We start from the raw sequence: 20,935 nt of genomic DNA on the forward strand, positions 1-20,935 counted from the left end.
CACGTCAAGACAGTTTCTCTGCTGACCAAGGAACAACCTATGACACAAACACCACATCAAGACAGTTTCTCTGCTGACCAAGGAACAACCTATGACAAACATCACGTCAAGAATGATTCTCTGCTGACCAAGGAACTAGCTACAACATACAAACACCACGTCAAGACAGATTTCTGCTGACCAAGGAACAACCTATGACACAAACACAACGACAAGACAGATTCTCTGCTGACCAAGGAACAACCTATGACACAAACACCACATCAAGACAGATACTCTGCTGACCAAGGAACTAGCTACAACATACAAACACCACGTCTAGACAGTTTCTCTGCTGACCAAGGAACAACCTATGACACAAACACCACATCAAGACAGATTCTCTGCTGACCAAGGAACTAGCTACAACATACAAACACCACATCAAGACAGATTCTCTGCTGACCAAGGAACAACCTACAACACAAACACCACGTCAAGACAGATTCTCTGCTGACCAAGGAACAACCTACAACACAAACACCACGTCAAACAGATTTTCTGCTGACCAAGGAACAACCTATGACACAAACACCACGTCAAGACAGATTCTCTGCTGACCAAGGAACAACCTATGACACAAACACCACGTCAAGACAGATTCTCTGCTGACCAAGGAACAACCTATGACACAAACACCACATCAAGACAGATTCTCTGCTGACCAAGGAACTAGCTACAACATACAAACACCACGTCAAGACAGTTTCTCTGCTGACCAAGGAACAACCTATGACACAAACACAACATCAAGACAGATTCTCTGCTGACCAAGAAACTAGCTACAACATACAAACACCACGTCAAGACAGATTCTCTGCTGACCAAGGAACAACCTATGACACAAACACCACATCAAGACAGTTTCTCTGCTGACCAAGGAACAACCTATGACACAAACACCACGACAAGACAGATACTCTGCTGACCAAGGAACTAGCTACAACATACAAACACCACGTCTAGACAGTTTCTCTGCTGACCAAGGAACAACCTATGACACAAACACCACATCAAGACAGATTCTCTGCTGACCAAGGAACTAGCTACAACATACAAACACCACATCAAGACAGATTCTCTGCTGACCAAGGAACTAGCTATGACACAAACACCACATCAAGACAGATTCTCTGCTGACCAAGGAACAACCTATGACACAAACACCACATCAAGACAGATTCTCTGCTGACCAAGGAACAACCTATGACACAAACACCACGTCAAGACAGATTCTCTGCTGACCAAGGAAGTAGCTACAACATACAAACACCCCATCAAGACAGATTCTCTGCTGACCAAGGAACAACCTATGACAAACACCACATCAAGACTGATTCTCTGCTGACCAAAGAACAACCTATGACACAAACAACCACGTCAAGACAGATTCTCTGCTGACCAAGGAACAACCTATGACACAAACACCACGTCAAGACAGGTTCTCTGCTGACCAAGGAACAACCTATGACACAAACACCACATCAAGACAGATTCTCTGCTGACCAAGGAACTAGCTACAACATACAAACACCACGTCAAGACAGATTTCTGCTGACCAAGGAACAACCTATGACACAAACACCACGACAAGACAGATACTCTGCTGACCAAGGAACAACCTATGACACAAACACCACATCAAGACAGATTCTCTGCTGACCAAGGAAGTAGCTACAACATACAAACACCACATCAAGACAGATTCTCTGCTGACCAAGGAACAACCTATGACAAACACCACATCAAGACAGATTCTCTGCTGACCAAGGAACAACCTATGACACAAACACCACATCAAGACAGATTCTCTGCTGACCAAGGAACAACCTATGACACAAACACCACGTCAAAACAGATTCTCTGCTGACCAAGCAACAACCTATGACACAAACACCACGTCAAGACAGATTCTCTGCTGACCAAGGAACTAGCTATGACACAAACATCACGTCAAGACAGTTTCTCTGCTGACCAAGGAACAACCTATGACAAACACCATGACAAACACCATGTCAAGACAGTTTCTCTGCTGACCAAGGAACAACCTATGACAAACACCATGTCAAGACAGTTTCTCTGCTGACCAAGGAACAACCTATGACAAACACCATGACAAACACTATGTCAAGACAGTTTCTCTGCTGACCAAGGAACAACCTATGACAAACACCATGACAAACACCATGTCAAGACAGTTTCTCTGCTGACCAAGGAACAACCTATGACTAACACCATGACAAACACCATGTCAGGACAGTTTCTCTGCTGACCAAGGAACAACCTATGACAAACACCATGACAAACACCATGTCAAGACAGTTTCTCTGCTGACCAAGGAACAACCTATGACAAACACCATGACAAACACCATGTCAAGACAGTTTCTCTGCTGACCAAGAAATGTTTTACAGTCAAGTCTCGTTAATCCGACACTAATGATGTGAACAGATTAAATCAGTGCTATCTAGACCTGATAATTCGACAGTCTCACACTCCAACACTGACACATCTAATTTGCAACTAATTAACGAAATCACTCATTAATCAGTCTTGTTAATCTAATCAGCGTACACAACCCGTGTTTTGATGCCAGACGAGTCGGCTGGTAGCTGCATATTACAACAGCTGCAGAGATAAACTTGCTTAACAATAAACAATTGATGCTTTAAAGAAACAAAACAGGATTAATAACATGCTAAGATTACCCCAATCTCACTTAAATCAGATACCAGTTCTCGCTCCCACTGAGGACATTCCATTGCAGGTCATGTCAGAACGACCTTTCGCAAACTTTGACTGACCATTGAAAGGAAGTCAACATAAGCCATGAAGAAAGCAGCTTTCTTGAGCTTTGCAGCACTAGTTTCAAACTTGCAACTTCCTTTCCAGACTATGCTTTTTAAAGTATATTTTCATACACGCCCCGTAACCGTAGTTTTGTGTTAAGCTTTAGAGGTTGCATGATTAGAAAACATATTCTGCTAACAATGTAACATAATAATATGAATATTTCATTTGTCAATTTTATTACAACGCATTTGTATCGTTGTCTATCATGTAGTTGTTCGATTTTTCAATCACCAACGTTGATGCTACTTAATTTTGGATCCATGAAGATCCAGGGTAGAATAGGTCTTCAGCAACCCATGCTTGGCGTGAAAGGTTACTATGCTTGTCGTTAGAGGCGACTTATTGGATCGGGTGGTCAGACTCGCTGACTTAGTTGGAACATGTCATCATATCCCAATTGCGTGGATTGATGCTCATGATATCAATCACTGGATTGTCTGGTCCAGACTTGATTATTTACAGACTGCCATCATATAGCTGGAATATTCCTGAGTGTGGCTTTAAACAACAAAGAAAGGAAACAAACAAAACTTATTTTCATTCATCCGACATACTCATTTGTTGGATTAACAGGACTTGATTGATATCAAGCTGATGAAAGTTTTTTTCTTTTAGTCTGAGATCCGAATTATTGTCGTGTTCACCTTTTATCTTGAATTGAATATCGAATAATATTAATGAAATACATGAGAAATACTAAAACAGACATAGATTTTTTATACAGAAATATATTGTTTATACAGACACTGTTACAACGGGCCTTACTGGTGTATTTCAGTGTGAACATATTCAGAGGCTCTTTCTGGTGTTATCATGCTAGTGCTGAAACACACTGTCAGTGTTTATGATCCACACTCCTACACACCAGTTTAAATATGGGCGCATTATACACAGAAAATATTTTATGTCACTTGTGTCGTCAGGTGTTGATGGTTCAAAAGATACAAACATACTAATGAAATGTGTTTCATATGTTGTATTTTGTTTGTGAAGAGGCCACTGAATGACAGTGAATCTGGACAGACACTTACCACATACTCATCTTCATAACCTTCATCATCAGGCTCCCCAGTGTTGGGATCACAGTCCTTTACAATAAACTTCAGGGTGCAGGTGAAACTGCCTGTTACTGAAATTAATATGATCGGGATACAACATTACCTTCATTTACTTTCAACGGCACCAATTCCTAAATATAATAAAAATGGCAAAGTTATGAAGTCTGACTGACAGATGAGAGGCAAGTCTCAATGACATTAATTTGACACTGAATCGTGGTTCAGGTGAGCTAAACATGATATCATTACTGTATTAGGTATCAAATTCAAAGGTTCTTGATGTCTGCCATGATTGGTCAAATGTCTGTGAGCATTTAGATATGACAAATGTCATGCCAGTGATTTCAGATGAGCTGCCAGGGCATGTGATGTGGCCATACCTTGTGTGGGCTCCTGGGGTAAACGGACAAGAGTGTATGTGGTGCCGGGCTTATTGTACGGAAGACTGCTGCATGCAATATACTTCATCACCTCAAAGCCATCTACAGGATCCATCTGAACAGTGGCATTCTCCAGGACTTGATCATTCAGTGTGTTTGTACAATCAAACTACAATAAAGAGGAAAAGTCAATATGGAAGACAACAGGTTCAGTAGCTCACCCCAAATAAACAATTTACAATTTGATAAGGTGCAAACAATTCAGTTCAAATAAACTTCTTTGCTATTCAATCATCTTGACGATTTTGTTCTGAGCTGAAATAAATGGAAAATCCATGAGATATCTAACTGCTCCAAATCATTCATATTTCTGAGAGTGACCACCTAAAAAAAAGAAAAAAAAAGATAAGTTTTGTGAATGAGGATGAATTGTGGGCGAATACCTAAAAAGAAAATCTAGGTATGTTTTATATTTGTATACTTATCCTGCATTACTCCTTCATGCATTCACTGCAATAGCTAGATTTTACTAGATTTTTTAAGCTATCCTGCACTACTACTCAATGCATCTCTATCCGATGGAATGGAGCCGAGAATACCTTCAGATGTGTACTCAATAAAAACTCTCCTGACTAAATGTTGTGTCAGCTGCACCGAGCAATTCTTCTGTGCAGATCGGGAACTGATCAGCCAATCCTGTCCACAGAAAGGTACCAAAAGTATGAGTACGTCCAGGTAAACAAACACTAAAAAACAATAGCTACCTTTAGGTAGTGGCTGGAGAAGAACAAGTTTGACCTAAAAAAACCATCTTCCATGAAAGCTCTAATAGAACAATTACTGTGTAGAGCCATTGTCAAGGCAAACACCTGAATCTCATGGGGGTTATTAGCTCTTGATGGCCTGAGATTAGCAATCTCATAGGCCTAAAGGATGATAGGTCGCAACCATAAGGAAATGGTACTGCAACTGACTTTGGTCGTGGACGTCTGAGAGATAAACAATCGTTTTTGTGTACCACGCTTAATCTTGGAGCGGCGGATGAAAACTTGTAGACCACACCAGAGGCACAATTATAGTTCATCCTCATCTTGCACTCCCATCATGGACGATAATGGTGGGATAGTGAAAGACCAATCGGGTCGTCCGGGCAATCAGTTTTTAGCTATAAAATCCCAGCATAACCTGAGTTTCTGTTCCATACATACTCAAAGCGTTCACAAGTGATATCTAGCGCATGAATCTTGCTCACTCTTGCCGCTGTGGCTTGTGCCAAGAGAAATATTGTGTTCTTGGTGAGGTTGACAAAAGATGTTGCCTGCAGAGGCTCAAAAGCACCGACCCCTGACGCAAGCAGTCCAAGAAGCCATTGGTGAAGTGGGATGGGCTGCTGCAGGGTGGGGTACAGATGGCATAAATTTTTTATCCATATGTACCTTGGCACTGTGAGGTCTAGTTCTGTCTGAAATAGCCCCCCTATGAATTGGAGTTGGTAGGATGGGATTTGTTCCGACTTTGCCACGTTGACTACCCAACCCAGTTGATAAAGCAGGCGCCTGGTGACAGGTTAGGATCACCGCTACTGGATGATTCAGTATTCTGTAGTCTTTGTACAACTCAAACTGAATGTTCCTCAGGTGCAGACAGGCAGCTATTGGCCACAGGGCCATTGAAATGCTAAATGGTAGGACTGTCCACTGGTAGTGTATACCATTATACTTGAACCCGAGGAACCAGGCTGAGGTGGATAGGCACATGCAGGTAAGCATCCTGCAGATCGAGCCTGATCAGGGAGCCGTTAGCATTGATGCTGGCCCTGAGCAGTCTCAAAGTAATGAGTTGAAAGTATGGAGGATGCTCTGGGTTTGTTTGTTGTTTGATGCCGCACTCAGCAATATTCCAGCTATATGACAGTGGTCTGTAAATAATCAAGTCTGGACAATCTAGTGATTGACATCATAGCAATCTGGTGTGTCGACTATTGGGATAACTGGAGGTAAGAGATTCCAGTCGTGCTTGTTCACTTGGTCAATGTTTCCTCTTCCGGTCCCCGCTCCCACCTGGGGAACTACCCCTACGGGATTGATAGGAGGCTTGGCCTCTGCCCCTGCTTCGTTATTTGCCATGAAAGGAGGACAGATCAATGGTCTGGTCCTTGAGGGATGAGCGCCTGGGTCGATAATTCCCTAACTTTGACGCACGTTGGCCAAGGTCCTGGGACACGTTCCAGAGCCTTAAGTGCTGTCTTGTGTCGAGCATAGCTCAAGACTTTGGTGTGTGTGTCAGTTAAGCAGCCATTAAATAATGTTGAGGCAGAAAAAGGTTGCCAAAGCAACCGGCACTTAAATATAGAATCCCAATTGGATAAGACCAGATACCCCGGACGGCGGTGGTAATCTCAGCTCAAACCAACTTAAGTGATTACGCATGTTGTCAAATTGCCTTTGTTGGAAATCTACCACCATCAAAATCAATCCTATTTGCATTGGTCTCGGAAAGATCTTGGTCCATAGCACGAGACGACAAGGGTTTTAGGGACCGCCTGATTTCTGTTTCTATGAATGCGAAATTGCTGTCAGGGATCTTAATGGTAATAGGCTTGGACGAGCCTGTCATCCCATGGAGATCCTCGTCCAAGTCATCAGTGTGATCTGCTACCCCAAAGGCGTGTACGGAAAGTCATCCCTTCTAAATTTTGGCGCCTTAAAAGCTGTTGTGACCAGATCATGTCCCTCTTGTTGATGCCTGAGCAAGGGGAAGAAGGCGCTACCGCTGAGATGGTCAGCCATCAAATCTGGCATCGGAGTAGGACCTTGATGTGTATTCAGCTTCGCAGGGTATTCAACTCAGAGGGGTCTGAATGATAATGCTCCAAATGGTTGACAGGAAGGTGGCTCCTGGAGCACCGTTGGGACTTAGATGCCTTGGAAGATCGTCCAGATGCCCTGCATGGAAATAGTTACGTGACATGGACCAAGACGATGATGGAGTACCCAAGCCCACCCCTGGAATATCTGTAGATGGGACCATAAGAGGCACTTGAGGTATAGCACGAGCTTGGGCAAGTGTATTCACCTGAAGAGCTGGTGGTGCGTAAGACACCGAAGACACTACAGTAGTATGCTGATAGGCAGGCCCTAGTTACACGCACTGATAATAATTGGCCCTGAGGGTTGGATAGCACAGGTGTAGTCACTTGACCCGTAGGCACAACCATTATTGGATTGTCAGGTAGCGTAGGCATAGTCGAATTGCCTGTAGGCTTGAGGCGCAAACAGTGAGTAAACTAACATTTAATACTTTAATAACCGTACAATGGTTTAAAGTGCACATAACTAGCACCAATTGTTAAACAAATATGCAAAGGTTACTTTAAATACAGCCGCCAATTACGGAGAACTAACCAAGTTACAGTTCACAATAAAAGATAAAGAGCGCAATATATGAATAGTATTACACTATAACCGTGGATAAAGTGCCAATACAAAGGTATTTAAATGAAATGCTAATACCGGCCATGAAACACAGATCCATATTCGCGAAGGACAGCGATATGTCAGCAATGCAAAATGGTGGAACGGAACAACATGTGAAAAACAATGACAAACTGTCACTTTGATGTGCTAATAATACATATTAATTAAAATACTCGATACCGGGACCACCCATCACAGGGAGGTGGATATGGGTTCCTAGATAGAAGAGTTGAAAGTCACAGGGACAGCAAACAGCGAAATTAGAGGACCAATTAGCAGCACATGTGTTCAGCACTGTGACCAACAATAATATGGAGACATCAGTCGTGTACCACTTCCGGTATGACGTGGCAGCTAGTGATTGGGAGAGTCCTGCTTCAGAATGGAACACCACTTTACTCTCTTCAGCAGGATCAATCACAGGTAAGCAGTGAATGCATTAACCTTCTGGATGCCGAGTTTGTTTTTTATGAAGCACATTTTCCAAAGATCTGAAAAGTGAAGGTTGTGCGAGAATTGCAGCACTGGATCTACCTCTGGCTATAAAATATGCAGAGGTGGAGAATGTTAAATTTCCTATTTGAAGGTATAAGTTTAACTGCAAATATTAAACTGGTTTTAAAAAAAGACATTTCTAAGTGTTGTCCGAGAACTTATTCTACATTGAAAAACTAAATTTCTCCGCTTTTTATCGTACACCGACAAAAGTACTGTGCAACGATTTCTTATATTTAGAGGCTTTATGGAAACTGTGAGCGAACAAAATACTGCCTAATATCTGAACGACATAACTGTATTTCAAATGGTGTTATATGCGTATGTATAACGACATACATTCAATGCCAAACACAGCATGTCGTAAATGACAAAAAATGATTTTTCTCTATGACAACAAAAGGCGACAAAGAGGTCACACATGTGCAAAGAAAGGGGGGCATAACTCTGCTATGCTTAGCACTAGTTTATTGTAACTCAGGTCACTTTGTGAGAATTAGCTGTGGGTGAGGACAATATATTCTCATGGTGTTTTGTTCACGAGGAACCAAACTATTCCAACACAAATATCGTAATAATGAAACTGTATACGTTTAGTTATAAATAAAAAAAAACTTCATCAGAAAGAGGTAATAGAGAAATGGATGGCCCTATCTAACCTATAACCTAGTCCTTAGATTCCAAAATTCTCCTGAATGTGTAAGTGTAATTTGACTAATGTTGCACCATTATTAATGGAGCACTAGCCTTATCATCAAATGTTATGAAATACCAAAAAAATAACATCATTCTATTTGACCTCAGGGCTAGTTTTATGTCGCTGATAACTTCGGAGAAAGAAGACACTGATATTTTGATTAATATATATCTCCCCTAATTTTTGTTCATGGTAAATCTTGATGTGTAAAACTGAATTTGACGCTTTTTCGACACAACATAAAATGACTGCTTTCACCAAGTAAATAATGTATTGAATATATATACAATTAGATAGGTTATCGTGTTTATCTTAATTGGACAAGACACATACCTGTTTGGCATCAATTTACGTAATGAAATACTCAAAAGAATATTTCAAAACAACCAAAATTATATTTAATATTGGACATATATTTGTTCATTATTATGCTATTATTTCTCTTCATCTCGTCTCAGAATTACACAATGAAAGATGCGAAGAAAGCTCTATTGGTATAGAATTATCAGGATAATCATATATGGTTGAACCAACAGGGTACGTGGCATGGGTTTTATTTTTTACAATTCCTGGAGAAATAAAATGTAAACAGTTTAATATCTTGTGATCACAATAGTGAAAAAAGAATGAACCAATTGATTATATAATGCAAAATTGTCTGTGGCTAACGTGCACTTGGCGAATCGTTAGAGTGAGTGAGTGAGTATGGTTTTACGCTGCTTTAAGCAATATTCCAGCAATATCACGGCTGGGGACACCAGAAATGGGCTTCACACATTGTACCCATGTCGGGAATCGAACCCGGGTCTTCGGCATGACGAGCGAACTCTTTAACCACTAGGCTACCTGACCGCCCATGAATCGTTAGATATCACTGTTCTGTGTATCAAACGACATAAAAAAACAATTCCAAGATCAACACAATTCTTTCAGAAATGTGTGCATATCTTTTAACGAAAAATATTATCCATTTTGTTAAAGTAATATATTCAGTTTTAGTTATAAAATAAAATGAAACGGTTATTCCGTAATGGACATTGGTTATATGAACTTATAATATGGACTATTACACATCCAAGAAATACATACATGCTGCAGTTACATTTACATTTCATCTTGTAACACTTGTCCAAAAGAAATACCGTATTTGACACTATAAACTTATCAATTGTTATGTAAACAATGTTCAAAAAACAGGAGATTATCAAAGGTTTCTCCATACATGTTGTGGCCTATATTTACGTATGATATCATTTTGAACATTGACAAATATCCAAAGGCATAATTAATTGTGTGAAAAAATGTATAAAAGATATGAAAAATCTACATCAAAACTGAAACTGTAAACAGCATGATACAATGACCGTGTGCACTCTCATTCAAGGACCTTCACCTCAAAGAAATTACCAAATATGTACAACAATGTTGACTTATGACATCACTACCGCTGACCGACTTTTACAAAATGGCGTGTTCACTGTCAACAATACGCAGGATTTTACGAGGGGACTTTCATTGATTCAGGGATCGTATATACATAAATGTGACATGTAAGTAATCAGAAACATTATGACAATCTATTTTCTGTTATTTGTTGTTATATTTTTCATTGACACCAACAGAAATAAACAGAAATTCCGATAAATACTGTTGTCATTTTGTGTGATTTTGCGTCCACACAGGACGGTAACTTTGACAATTTCTGTTGAAAATATCAAATCATTGCAATGTATCTATTTTAAATTCCCTAATTCTCCCTACGATTCTCTTCCCATGCATATTCTGAAAAGGTTTAGACCATATCTTGAACGAATAGACGAATGGATATCTCAAAATTGGAGAAAATGCTACACTGTGTAAAATCTGAATTTTGCTTTGTTTACAATTCAAACAAGTACAGTTTTTTGAGCACAGCGTTCGTTTTCACACGTAACTTATTTTGCTTGATTTCATCTAGGCAATTTGTATTAGTGACAAAGACCATTCGTCATTTGATTCTAAAATGTATGAGGAATTCAAGTATGTTTGCATCGCAGCTAAGTTTGAAATAAACGTGATGTTACAGGCGCCTCATTAAAGGTGTACCTGAAACGTGATTTTGTAAACAATATCCAATATGGCGGCAAGTTCACTTCGGCATTTGTGTTTGCGTAGCAGGGAATTCCCCACATTCTTCAGTGAATTCAACAGTGAAGTGTATCTGTGTGGGTGATGTATTTTGAATTTTATTCGACTTCAAAGTGAGGGTTTTAGAGGAGGGAGAGACATATATGTCCCTGTGGCATCCAGGGGGTTAAGGAGTAATGCATGATAAGTTTAAAAAATCTCGATTTTAGGTTTCTTTGTTCAAATCAATAATCTGACAATGGGGAAATGGTCATAGTGTTACAGTTGTGCTACAGAGTTTAAGCTATTGCTGATCTCCACACGTGTGAATGTGTGTGTCCAGTGTCTGCCTGGAATGTGGGCAACTCACCTGGAACACAATGTAGTTGCTGAACGTATGCTTCACACACTGTACAACATACTCCGTTTCTGATTCTGTCAGTTCAAGAGGCTGCGAAGACCGGAATAGGGGGCCAAGGTTAGCAAGTTCTGGTACTAATGCGATTTGTTCTGGAAGAAAGAAGAGTTGTTGTTGACACATACTACTCTCTACATCACTCTCAATGTTGGGACAATTCCTACTTGCTTAATAATCTGGCTGATTTGTTCTTAACTTGCTTTCCAAGTCTTTAAATCCCATGAGGGAATTATCCTGACAAGAATTTATGAATTTGTCTATATGAAAAATTGGCATCATGTTTATGGAGCTGCTGCTGCCCATGATGATGCTGGGAACAATCTTGAAGTTATCTAGTTTCACTCTCTCACTCTGCACCTTGATTCCAGAGAAGAGGAACGACAAGTCCCAGTACTACATACAAAATGATTTCACAGTTATCGATCAAATAATAAATAACTCTCAAATTTAAGGGCTTAATTTGCCCTTATTGTGATCCAAGGGCAAAAAAGATCCTTTGTACGCTCAGTCTAACATAAGTCACTTCCTGGCACACTGGTTGGAATTATCTTGAGATGAAATCTGTTACCGTTATACTCAAAGTAGCTAGAATGGTTTTGATGGGTCATTTCAAAGATTACTGAGAAACATATACATGTGTCAAAAAACAGATTCTGTTACCACTATATCCTCAATCAAACATTTTCCCATATTGTGTTGCATACTATTCATCAGTGCTTGTTCTGGCCAAGACTAGAACATTATCAGGCTGCCTTGACAGAGTTTGGGATATTGCTGACCATCTTATTATACATTTATATACCTCTCTTATCCAGATACTAGTGACTGCTCAGATGCGGCATATTTGTTCCCTGACCAGTGGATCTGTATGCATTCCAGTTATCATTCTCAACTCCCAAGGGAGTTATACAACCCAAGCTGCTCACAGGCGCTAGAGGTTTTTATGTCCACCTCACATATCCGATGCCCATTCATTGCTAAGTTAACAGGGACACATTTGGATTAATTTGACAATTGTGTTTTGGGTGTTTGAACATATTTGTGTTTCCACCATCTGGTCATCTAGCATCAGATGAGTGGGTTCTTTTGAATGCACAGAGTGAAAGTACTGTACAGTGACAAAACTGTAAAGACCTGTAAACATTGTTGATCACTAGCGGGATACCTTCACATACCTGGCAGTTTAGGGCACCTGCCCACTCCGCCCTACTCCACTCAGACTGTGTCATAAAACAACATTTACTGGTCTAGAATAATAACATTCCACAAAGGTTAAAAAGCAATAGGCCATAAAATAGTCTTGAATACCTGGAAGTTCGCCTTACCTGCAAATACATCTTGTCTGGAGGCTACCACCTTCTCTGATGTCTTGGCACCCATTTCACCCCCATCTCGCACTACCGCAGAAAACAAACATGAGCATTTCATCTTATCATGCTTAGTCTTAAGGTTAATATTTCTTTCCTTAACTCATGACGTCTCTTGAAGATGAGGTATTCCACATGTTTGGTTCTGTAAAACCTAACTTTGTTAAGGCTGAAAACCTATACAGTATCTTAGATAACAAGAACATTGAAATGATTCTCATTGTATAGAGTCTTCTGTCTACCATGTAATTTGTGCCATCAAGATTCGTTCTTTTCTGATGTTGTGTTGTCAACACTTTGGTCAAACTCCATTACATTTGAATCAGTTTATGTCACAGCACATGCTGTAACCTTGTGGCTAAAGTCCAGGATAGTAGGTAATAAGTCGTAACATACACCCTAAAGGTAAATCTACTGGTGATCTTTTTCTACATTAAACATCTTGCCTAGATTACTCAACATACTGTCCTTTTATCTTTCAAAAAAGTGTTAAACATGCATTGTGTTTTCAGTTGTTTACTACATAGTGTTATAGTCCTCCCTTCACTGTCAAGCACAGCTGTTGTACTCACCTGAGGGTCTCTGATCCTGCATGGGCTGTGTGTCCAGTGGTACAGACTTCAAGTCAAAGGGGGTGTCTGTAGGCTCCAATGTGTAGTTGTGTAGTGCTCTCTCAAGTCCAACCACAGAAACCTGAAGGCCTGCAAACACACCAAACAATGGCCAGGTCAGTGCCTTTATACGTCTGCCACTCAAACCTCATCCTATTCCTTGGTTCTAGAAGTTTACAAGTGACACTGACTGGTGTCATCCTATTGTTTTCACAATTACGTTATCCGTTCAGTGAGACTTGATTTCAAAGGGAACATATTTGAAACAAACATATATCATTGATTTCTCAATTAATTAATATAAATGTTTAAGTTGTAAAATAAATGCATCAGTGTCATCCATTATAATACAGTCACCAAGGCCTTATTCTCATATAACTGCGATGCTCCTATTAGGCTAAAAAAAAAATAATAGTCTTGGTTCTCAGGTACCGCCCACATCATCAAGTCCACTGCACATTTCTTTTTTATTTCCATTTTTTTCAAAAATTAAAAACCTTAAATATTCCGCGTCTCCAACACACAATCCCAGTAGGGAAATACTGCAAAACTTAAAAACAATGTGATCCAAAATAGTGCGAGTTTGTGTGCTTGTTTTGCAGTTTGCAAATTTGGTTTATGAAAACATGAAATTTACGATAAAACATCACTAGATAAGATAATTTATAAATTCAATGGCATTTGCGTACTGTTTGCTGGACAATGTTTCATACGCAGAGATTAAGATTACATGAGTATATGTCTCATAAAATAAGCCGGGAATAGTTATCAGCTGTTCACACATTTTCTCCCCAATCTATGGGTGATTTAGTTTTAAACCTAGTAAAATCCTAGATATCTTTTATATTTGTATACTTATCCTGCATTACTCCTTAATGCATATTACTGCTTGTTCTTGACAGAGGAAAGAGATGTGTGAAGATCTTTGCTTGAAGAAGTTGTTCCGACTAGCTGAGAGGCGAACCCTATCATGCAGTTCCCATGTGACCAGGGGAAGTGATGTCATGGATCCTCACATTACTCCGGAGTCCGGACATCGGAAGGAATCGTGAGAAGGCTGGATAATTATGCAAATATAAAAAATATCTAGGATTTTACTAGACGTTTTATTTATCCTGCATTACTCCTTAATGCATCTTTATTCAGGCGGGGCATGAACCTTTTACTCCAGGGCACTTAAGCCAGGGGAGGTCGAGAGGCCAGCTCTCGACTGGAGGCGAGCTCAATGGCGTCTAGTTGTGGTGACCTGCAGGGCCACTACTAATGGACCAAAACTCTGCATGCCTTTCACATCCTCCAAAGCGATGTCTCGTAGGCAGTGACTGGCGGAGACTGTGTTCAATCACCAGAAACAAACCTCCATGAGGAAACACAGTTGCTGTGTAGTGCCATAGTGGAGGCGACCGCCCAGATCTCATGCGGGTTGTTGAAGCTTGGGGGTCCAATCCCGCAGCTTCATAGGCCAGGAGAATGATGGCATGCAGCCAGGGGGCGATTGTGTTGCAGCTGACTTCCGCCGGCGAGTTCGCTGATGCTGCTACAAAGACGCGTTGTCATTGTTTGCGGTGTTCCTTGGACCAACAGATGTAACAATGTAATGCCACCACCGGGCACAGGAGAAGCTCTTGTTCGTCTTCCGCGTCCACAATCGAAGATAGGGGAGGGATGAGGAACGATCTATCGGCTGTGCTGGAAGCTGGTTCTTGGCAATAAAGTCCCAGCACAGTCCCGAGATGAACAGCTCCATGCACTCCATGCTCAAAGCGGACGCGCATGACGTCCAGAGCGTGTATCAAGTGCCAGGAGGAAGACTGTCTTTATCGTCAGATGGTGGAACGACGCCGTGTCAAGGACTCAAGGGCACGTCTCTTGCAGCAAGGTGAGAATGATGTTCAGATCCCAAACTGGTGGACAAAATTTCGCCTTCTGGTTTTCCAACCTGAATGAGCAGAGCAGAGCCTGTAGTTCCGTGATTTTCGTTATGCACCGATCTCCCGGAACTGCCAGGACAGAGTAAAGTGCCACAAGGTAGGTCGTTATGGTACTACCCATGAGGCTACACTTGTGGCAAAGAGTAGGAACTCGGCCAGGTATTGAGGTTATGCAGTAATGGGGTCTTGCTGTTTTCCCCTGCAAAAGCTCGAAGGATAGCCACTTGTTGTCGTCTGGGCTCCTGGTGGTCGGGTGATAAGCCATCGTGATGGCCTTCATGGCTGTCCAAGTAACCTTCTCTGTAGATGGACCAGACGTGAAGAAATAACCTGTCTGGTCCTGGATCCAGACGTGAAGACAACCTGTCTGACCCTGGGTGTGGCTGCCTGCTGTGTGGATGAATCAAATGGTTTGGCCAGTCAGGGAGTGGCAGTGGGTCTACATACCAGGCCCTTGCCGGCCACTAGGATGCGACCAAAGTCAGATCGAGGCTCTGGTACGAGCCTGAGGACATGCCTTTGCCTCTGCCTTAACACCAAAAAGTTGAGGAGAGTGTTGCGTCATGGCTGGTAGGAGCCAGACTGGGACGGCTTAAAGGAGGCTGGCTGTGATACCCTAGCCAGGACCTTGAGAGCAGTCTCGTCTCGGGCGAAGGCTGAAACTCGGGAGTGGGTCTTGGAGACCTGTCCATTAAATAGGTCAGAGGAAGACCAGGGTTGACGAAGCAGGTCCTTCTTGATCTCTGGGTCCCAATCAGACAAAACAAGGTAGCCCAGGCGCTGTGTGGTTGTGAGTTCTATCAGAGCGGCACGCATATGGGAGCGATATGCTCGACCTGTCATTGAAGGAAGTATCAGACAGTGGTAAGGTGGTCTATCCGGTGTGGATTATCCTCCTACAGGTCCTCGAGAATGGCTCTGGAGGTCGACGCAATAAGTGCGAGTTGTTTCCATATAAGCCTGTTTGTTGTTGGAAACTCATACAGAGGTGGGACGGTTGGACCCTGTCATGCGGTGGAGATCCTCATCTAACTCATGGTCGTGGTCTTCAACCTGGAGAGAGTGGACTGGATAATCACTCAGTCTGTAGCGTGGAGCACAAAAAGACAGAATCAGTGAGAGCTTGCTAAAGTCCTCATCAAGTGCCAAGATCATGTCCTTGATCAAGAATCCAGTGAGAGGGAGGTAGGGTCCAATCTAAGGGCGTCCTTACTATCAATCTCTAGGCCAGGGGAAGAAGCGACTGCCTCAAGTCTGTCCACCTGCTACCTGGTCTAGCCCAAGGTGGGACTCGCCATCATAGCATGGGACAAAGTCATCCCTCGAGGAGTCCGAGCGGTATCTGTTAGAGCATCTATGGACGGGAGAGTGGCTCCTAGATCGGTGAATCTGGCAAGACGAGCGACTGTCACTCCAACGGGAGGAAGTACTGGGCTAAGCAGAGTCCTAGGAGTAATGGGAGGTCGACGGTAGATTGACGACCGATAGTAGAGAGGCGCTGTGGGCGGCGCTTGTACAGGCGTCTGTATAGGCGCTGGGGCTGAGGCTGAGGCTGAGGCCGAGGCGTCTGCTGCATGGCCTGCAAGTACTGGATGTACTGTAGGAGAGAGGCATCCAGCATAGGCGGCCATTGCCCAACGGCATCTGTCCGGTGGACTGGATAGGCGCCATCTGGTAGGGGAGCACCCCCCTGGGCGTCATGGTGGTGGTTGCCACCATGAAGATAGACGTGGTGGTGGTCTTCAAGGTGCTCTTGGTAGAGACTGAGACCGAGGAGGCTGACATATAGCACGAAAGCCAGTTCATAACCGCGCGGCCACGTAAAATATTCAAGATGGCTACTTGAAACAAAAAGACACCGTGTATTACGACGATTACCATTGTTTTCTTTTTTAGAAAACACCAGCAGGTGTCAAAAAAAGTTATGCACAAGTTAAAACATACAATGTACAAAGATACAAACTGTATGCACAACACAAGCACAATAAACATTAACTCAAGAAGCAAAACATGTGAGGGCTTGAACAAGTTTATGCTACAGGTCAAAAACAGGTTTTCACTTATCAAGTGACAAGTGAGTGAGTGAGTGAGTATGATTTTATGCCGCTTTTAGCAATATTCCAGCAATATCACGGCTGGGGACACCAGAAATGGGCTTCACACTTTGTACCCATGTCGGGAATCGAACCCGGGTCTTTGGCGTGACGAGCGAACGCTTCAACCACTAGGCTACCCGACCGCCCCTATCAAGTGACAAGAGTAATGTGAGGATCCGTGACATCACTTCCCCTGGTCAAATCAAATTATTACCGAGGGATTCTCTGTCTGAAGACACGCAAGCATATGGATTGCTTTGTCGCAAATAACATTCATTGATAGGGGGACAAGTCTTCATGCAGATTACGGAAAGGGGCGAGTGGTGATGAATGGTTCATTGTATGCATGTATTATGCACACTGGAAGTCCAACGCTAGTCAAATACTGTATTCCAGTGTTTTACTCATCAAGGAATACATGTATGTAAGAAGACCTTTTCCTAGGTTGAAACACAACACGACTGCTTATTTGGTTACATACTAGTTTGAACAACAACAACAACAAAACACCGCCTGCAATACATTTTCAAAAGTCATTGCCTGAGAACCAATTCTTATATTTTTGTAAGCTTTAGTTCTGGCAATCAATTGCACACTAACATGAACACCATTGCTTGTATGCAATGGAATACATTTTGACAATGTTTCAAATATTCCCATCAGAAACAGAAAACAATAAATTCAGTCAAAGCAAACATATGCACATGCTGTGTATGTCATGGAGCTATATGTCTTGGTTATCATCTGTGAATTACAAAAACACCAAAGGTTATGTATAATTAACCTGGTAATAGGAAATATTGAAACTCAGTCAAGAAGAAAAAAGGGACCTAATTATTACAGCCCTCCTCACTATGTGTACAGGGAATATAGAGACCCTCTAGTTCCAAAATCCTTCTTAACTGATAGGCATGTGGAGATGGTAACCACAACCCTTGGTATGAAATATGAAAGGCTTCAAAGATAAAATTCATAACTCAGTTCAGCTACTGTTCAAAAGGCATTGAAATGGCATGCTAGAAATCAGACAATAATAATGACATACAGATTGTATTACTTTGGATATTATGAACACATTGCTGTGTTTAAAAAACATTTCAACCTATTCAATGTCAGCCGAAAGCATTATGACAAGTATTAAATCCTAGAGGATGTTAGATAGATCCACTTACCATTCAAAATGTAGGCAGAATTGAGAGCCTTCTGCTGCTGCTTAAGGATGTTGACATAGAATGTGGCCCGGTCCCGAACCTCATCATCACTGTCAAGCTGACATCTGTAATGAGCGACAAGCAGCAGTGCAGGGGACTGATAAGACGGGACCACAACAGCTAAATTAAAATAATCACAGTTGCTTTGAAAGTATTAAAAAAAATTGTGAATTCATTGCAACAGAATATACAAGTATTTGTCACAAAGTGACGAAATGTCCCCCGCCTGTATATATACCACAGTACCAAATATGAAGACAATCCAGCAATTAGTTCTTGAGATATTGCGGCAACACCGTTTTCCAACTCAAAAGCAGATTTGCCTGCTGTGACCTTGAAAATGGGGTCAAGGTCACAAAAACGACTGGTGTCTGCAGTGTCTGTATATACACCATAGTTCCAAATATGAAGACAATCCAGGGATTAGTTCTTGAGATATCGCGGCAACAAACAGGTGGGACGGTCGTGAATACTATATCCCCCGCTTCGCACTTTTGCGCGGCGGGGGACAATAAAAGAGAAATAAGGTAAACACATTACCTCTCCAGAAGTACAATGCAGCTTGGTAGGAGCTCCTCACAGTGGCCACCAAACTTGGCTAGAGCACTCACAGCAGCTGAAACAAGTGTCACGCTACACAACGGAACATAGCATTTTAACAGTTGTTAACAGAGTTGGATTCAACCCCCTTTCAAACATATTTCAGAAATATCATAGCATGTCAACTTAATGTGTGTTGTGTTGTGAGGAATACCACATTGGCAAAACCAATTACAATGGGTTTGGAGTTGACAGACAAAGGATCAATTTAAGGTGATACTGTGATTTAAACCAAAGATAACTAGAAAGTGTTTTTACTCGTAAAAACATATGTCTCCCCCCACTCCCCTAACCCCCATTCATTCGTTTACTTCACGTTAAACCCCATCTCTTCATTCCCACCCTCCATTACTAAATAACAGAGACAAAAATAGAACTCCTAGAAATTTCAAACAACTAATGGGCACCACTTCAGGACTTGGTTAATATGTTACAACTTCATGAAATAATATTGAACAGTTTTTGAGTTATGGTCCGGAAACCAAGCTTACCGCCATTCAGAGTCTATGTTCAAGTTATCTCCATGGAAACGAGAAAAAATAAAAATGTCAAAAATCTCTAAATAGCAAAAGGCACCACTTCAGTGCTGGGTTAATGTGTATACAAAGTTTTGCGAAAAAATATTAAACGGTTTCTGAGTTGTGGTCCGGAAACGGTGGGAACGCCAACACCAACGCCGACGGGAACCGTGCCAAAACAATATGTCTCCCTCCATTCTGGGGGAGACATAATCAAAGCTTAGCACTACAAGGGGACACAACTCTGTGCAACACACTGCAGCACCTAAGGTCCCCCAAGAGTCAGCGATGCCAAGTTTCATGTATGTTTTTTTGCAGCTTTTATCAATATTCCAGGAAAACCCCAGAAACTACCACTGACCTGCCCTTACTGCTGCATTTTCCAGAATAACCCTGTTGTAAATGAACCGGATATATTTGGAAGGTGTGGGGGTGCGTGGACCCTCACGACCCAGCAGGTGTAGGATGCGTGTGGCCAACACAGTGTGTTCACAGTCCTCGATGAACTCGCAGAGGTGGGCCAAACCTGAAACACAGAATACATCTGGAGAGAATGTTCCACATGCATGCCACACAACACTATTCATGTATTACTAAAGTATACACTTGAAGGGGACACCACAAGCAGTAATGGTCCAACTTACCAGCTTCCTTTGCCTCTGGGTTCTCCTCAATGATGGTTATTATACAGTCAACAATGGCCTTCTTGTAGTCAAAACCTCCCTGAAAACAAACAATTTTCAAATTTTCATCAAACACCTCTTGTGTTAGATACTTTACATATATATATCATATTGATAAGGTGTGGCTTGTTGGTGTGAGGCTGGTGTGTAGCTGATGTGAAGACTGTGACGAGCCTCACCTCATCTCTCAGCATTGAAGAGAGGAAGTTCATCAGCACGCTGTGTTTCCGTGGGAACTTTGCACACAGTGACCTGAATCAAGAAACACCACATATTATCTATATCGACCTACGCAATTGGTATACGATAACATGCATCAACCAAGTCAAAGAGCCTGACCATCAAATCCCGTTAAGTCGCTCCTTACGGCAAGCATTGATTGCTATTCTAATCTGG

The 20,935-nt window shown here is 41.8% G+C and overlaps 1 protein-coding gene across 1 annotated transcript in view; it reads right to left on the reverse strand.

Annotated features, from left to right (window-relative positions):
* Nucleotides 1-20,935, reverse strand: part of LOC139446052 (coatomer subunit gamma-2-like) — a 51,745-nt gene that overhangs the window by 3,173 nt on the left and 27,637 nt on the right. Inside the window, exons 13-22 of the mRNA XM_071227320.1 lie at nt 20,719-20,791; nt 20,501-20,579; nt 20,218-20,382; nt 19,279-19,354; nt 18,700-18,803; nt 13,462-13,590; nt 12,848-12,919; nt 11,475-11,614; nt 4,331-4,499; nt 3,924-4,021 (exon numbers count right to left, since the gene is read on the reverse strand). Coding sequence (XP_071083421.1) covers nt 3,924-4,021; nt 4,331-4,499; nt 11,475-11,614; nt 12,848-12,919; nt 13,462-13,590; nt 18,700-18,803; nt 19,279-19,354; nt 20,218-20,382; nt 20,501-20,579; nt 20,719-20,791 — 1,105 coding nt within the window. The remainder of the gene's footprint in view (nt 1-3,923; nt 4,022-4,330; nt 4,500-11,474; nt 11,615-12,847; nt 12,920-13,461; nt 13,591-18,699; nt 18,804-19,278; nt 19,355-20,217; nt 20,383-20,500; nt 20,580-20,718; nt 20,792-20,935) is intronic.

Source organism: Haliotis cracherodii, unplaced genomic scaffold, assembly GCF_022045235.1.
Source record: "Haliotis cracherodii isolate W230 unplaced genomic scaffold, xgHalCrac1.p SCAF_6, whole genome shotgun sequence".
NCBI lineage: Eukaryota > Metazoa > Mollusca > Gastropoda > Lepetellida > Haliotidae > Haliotis > Haliotis cracherodii.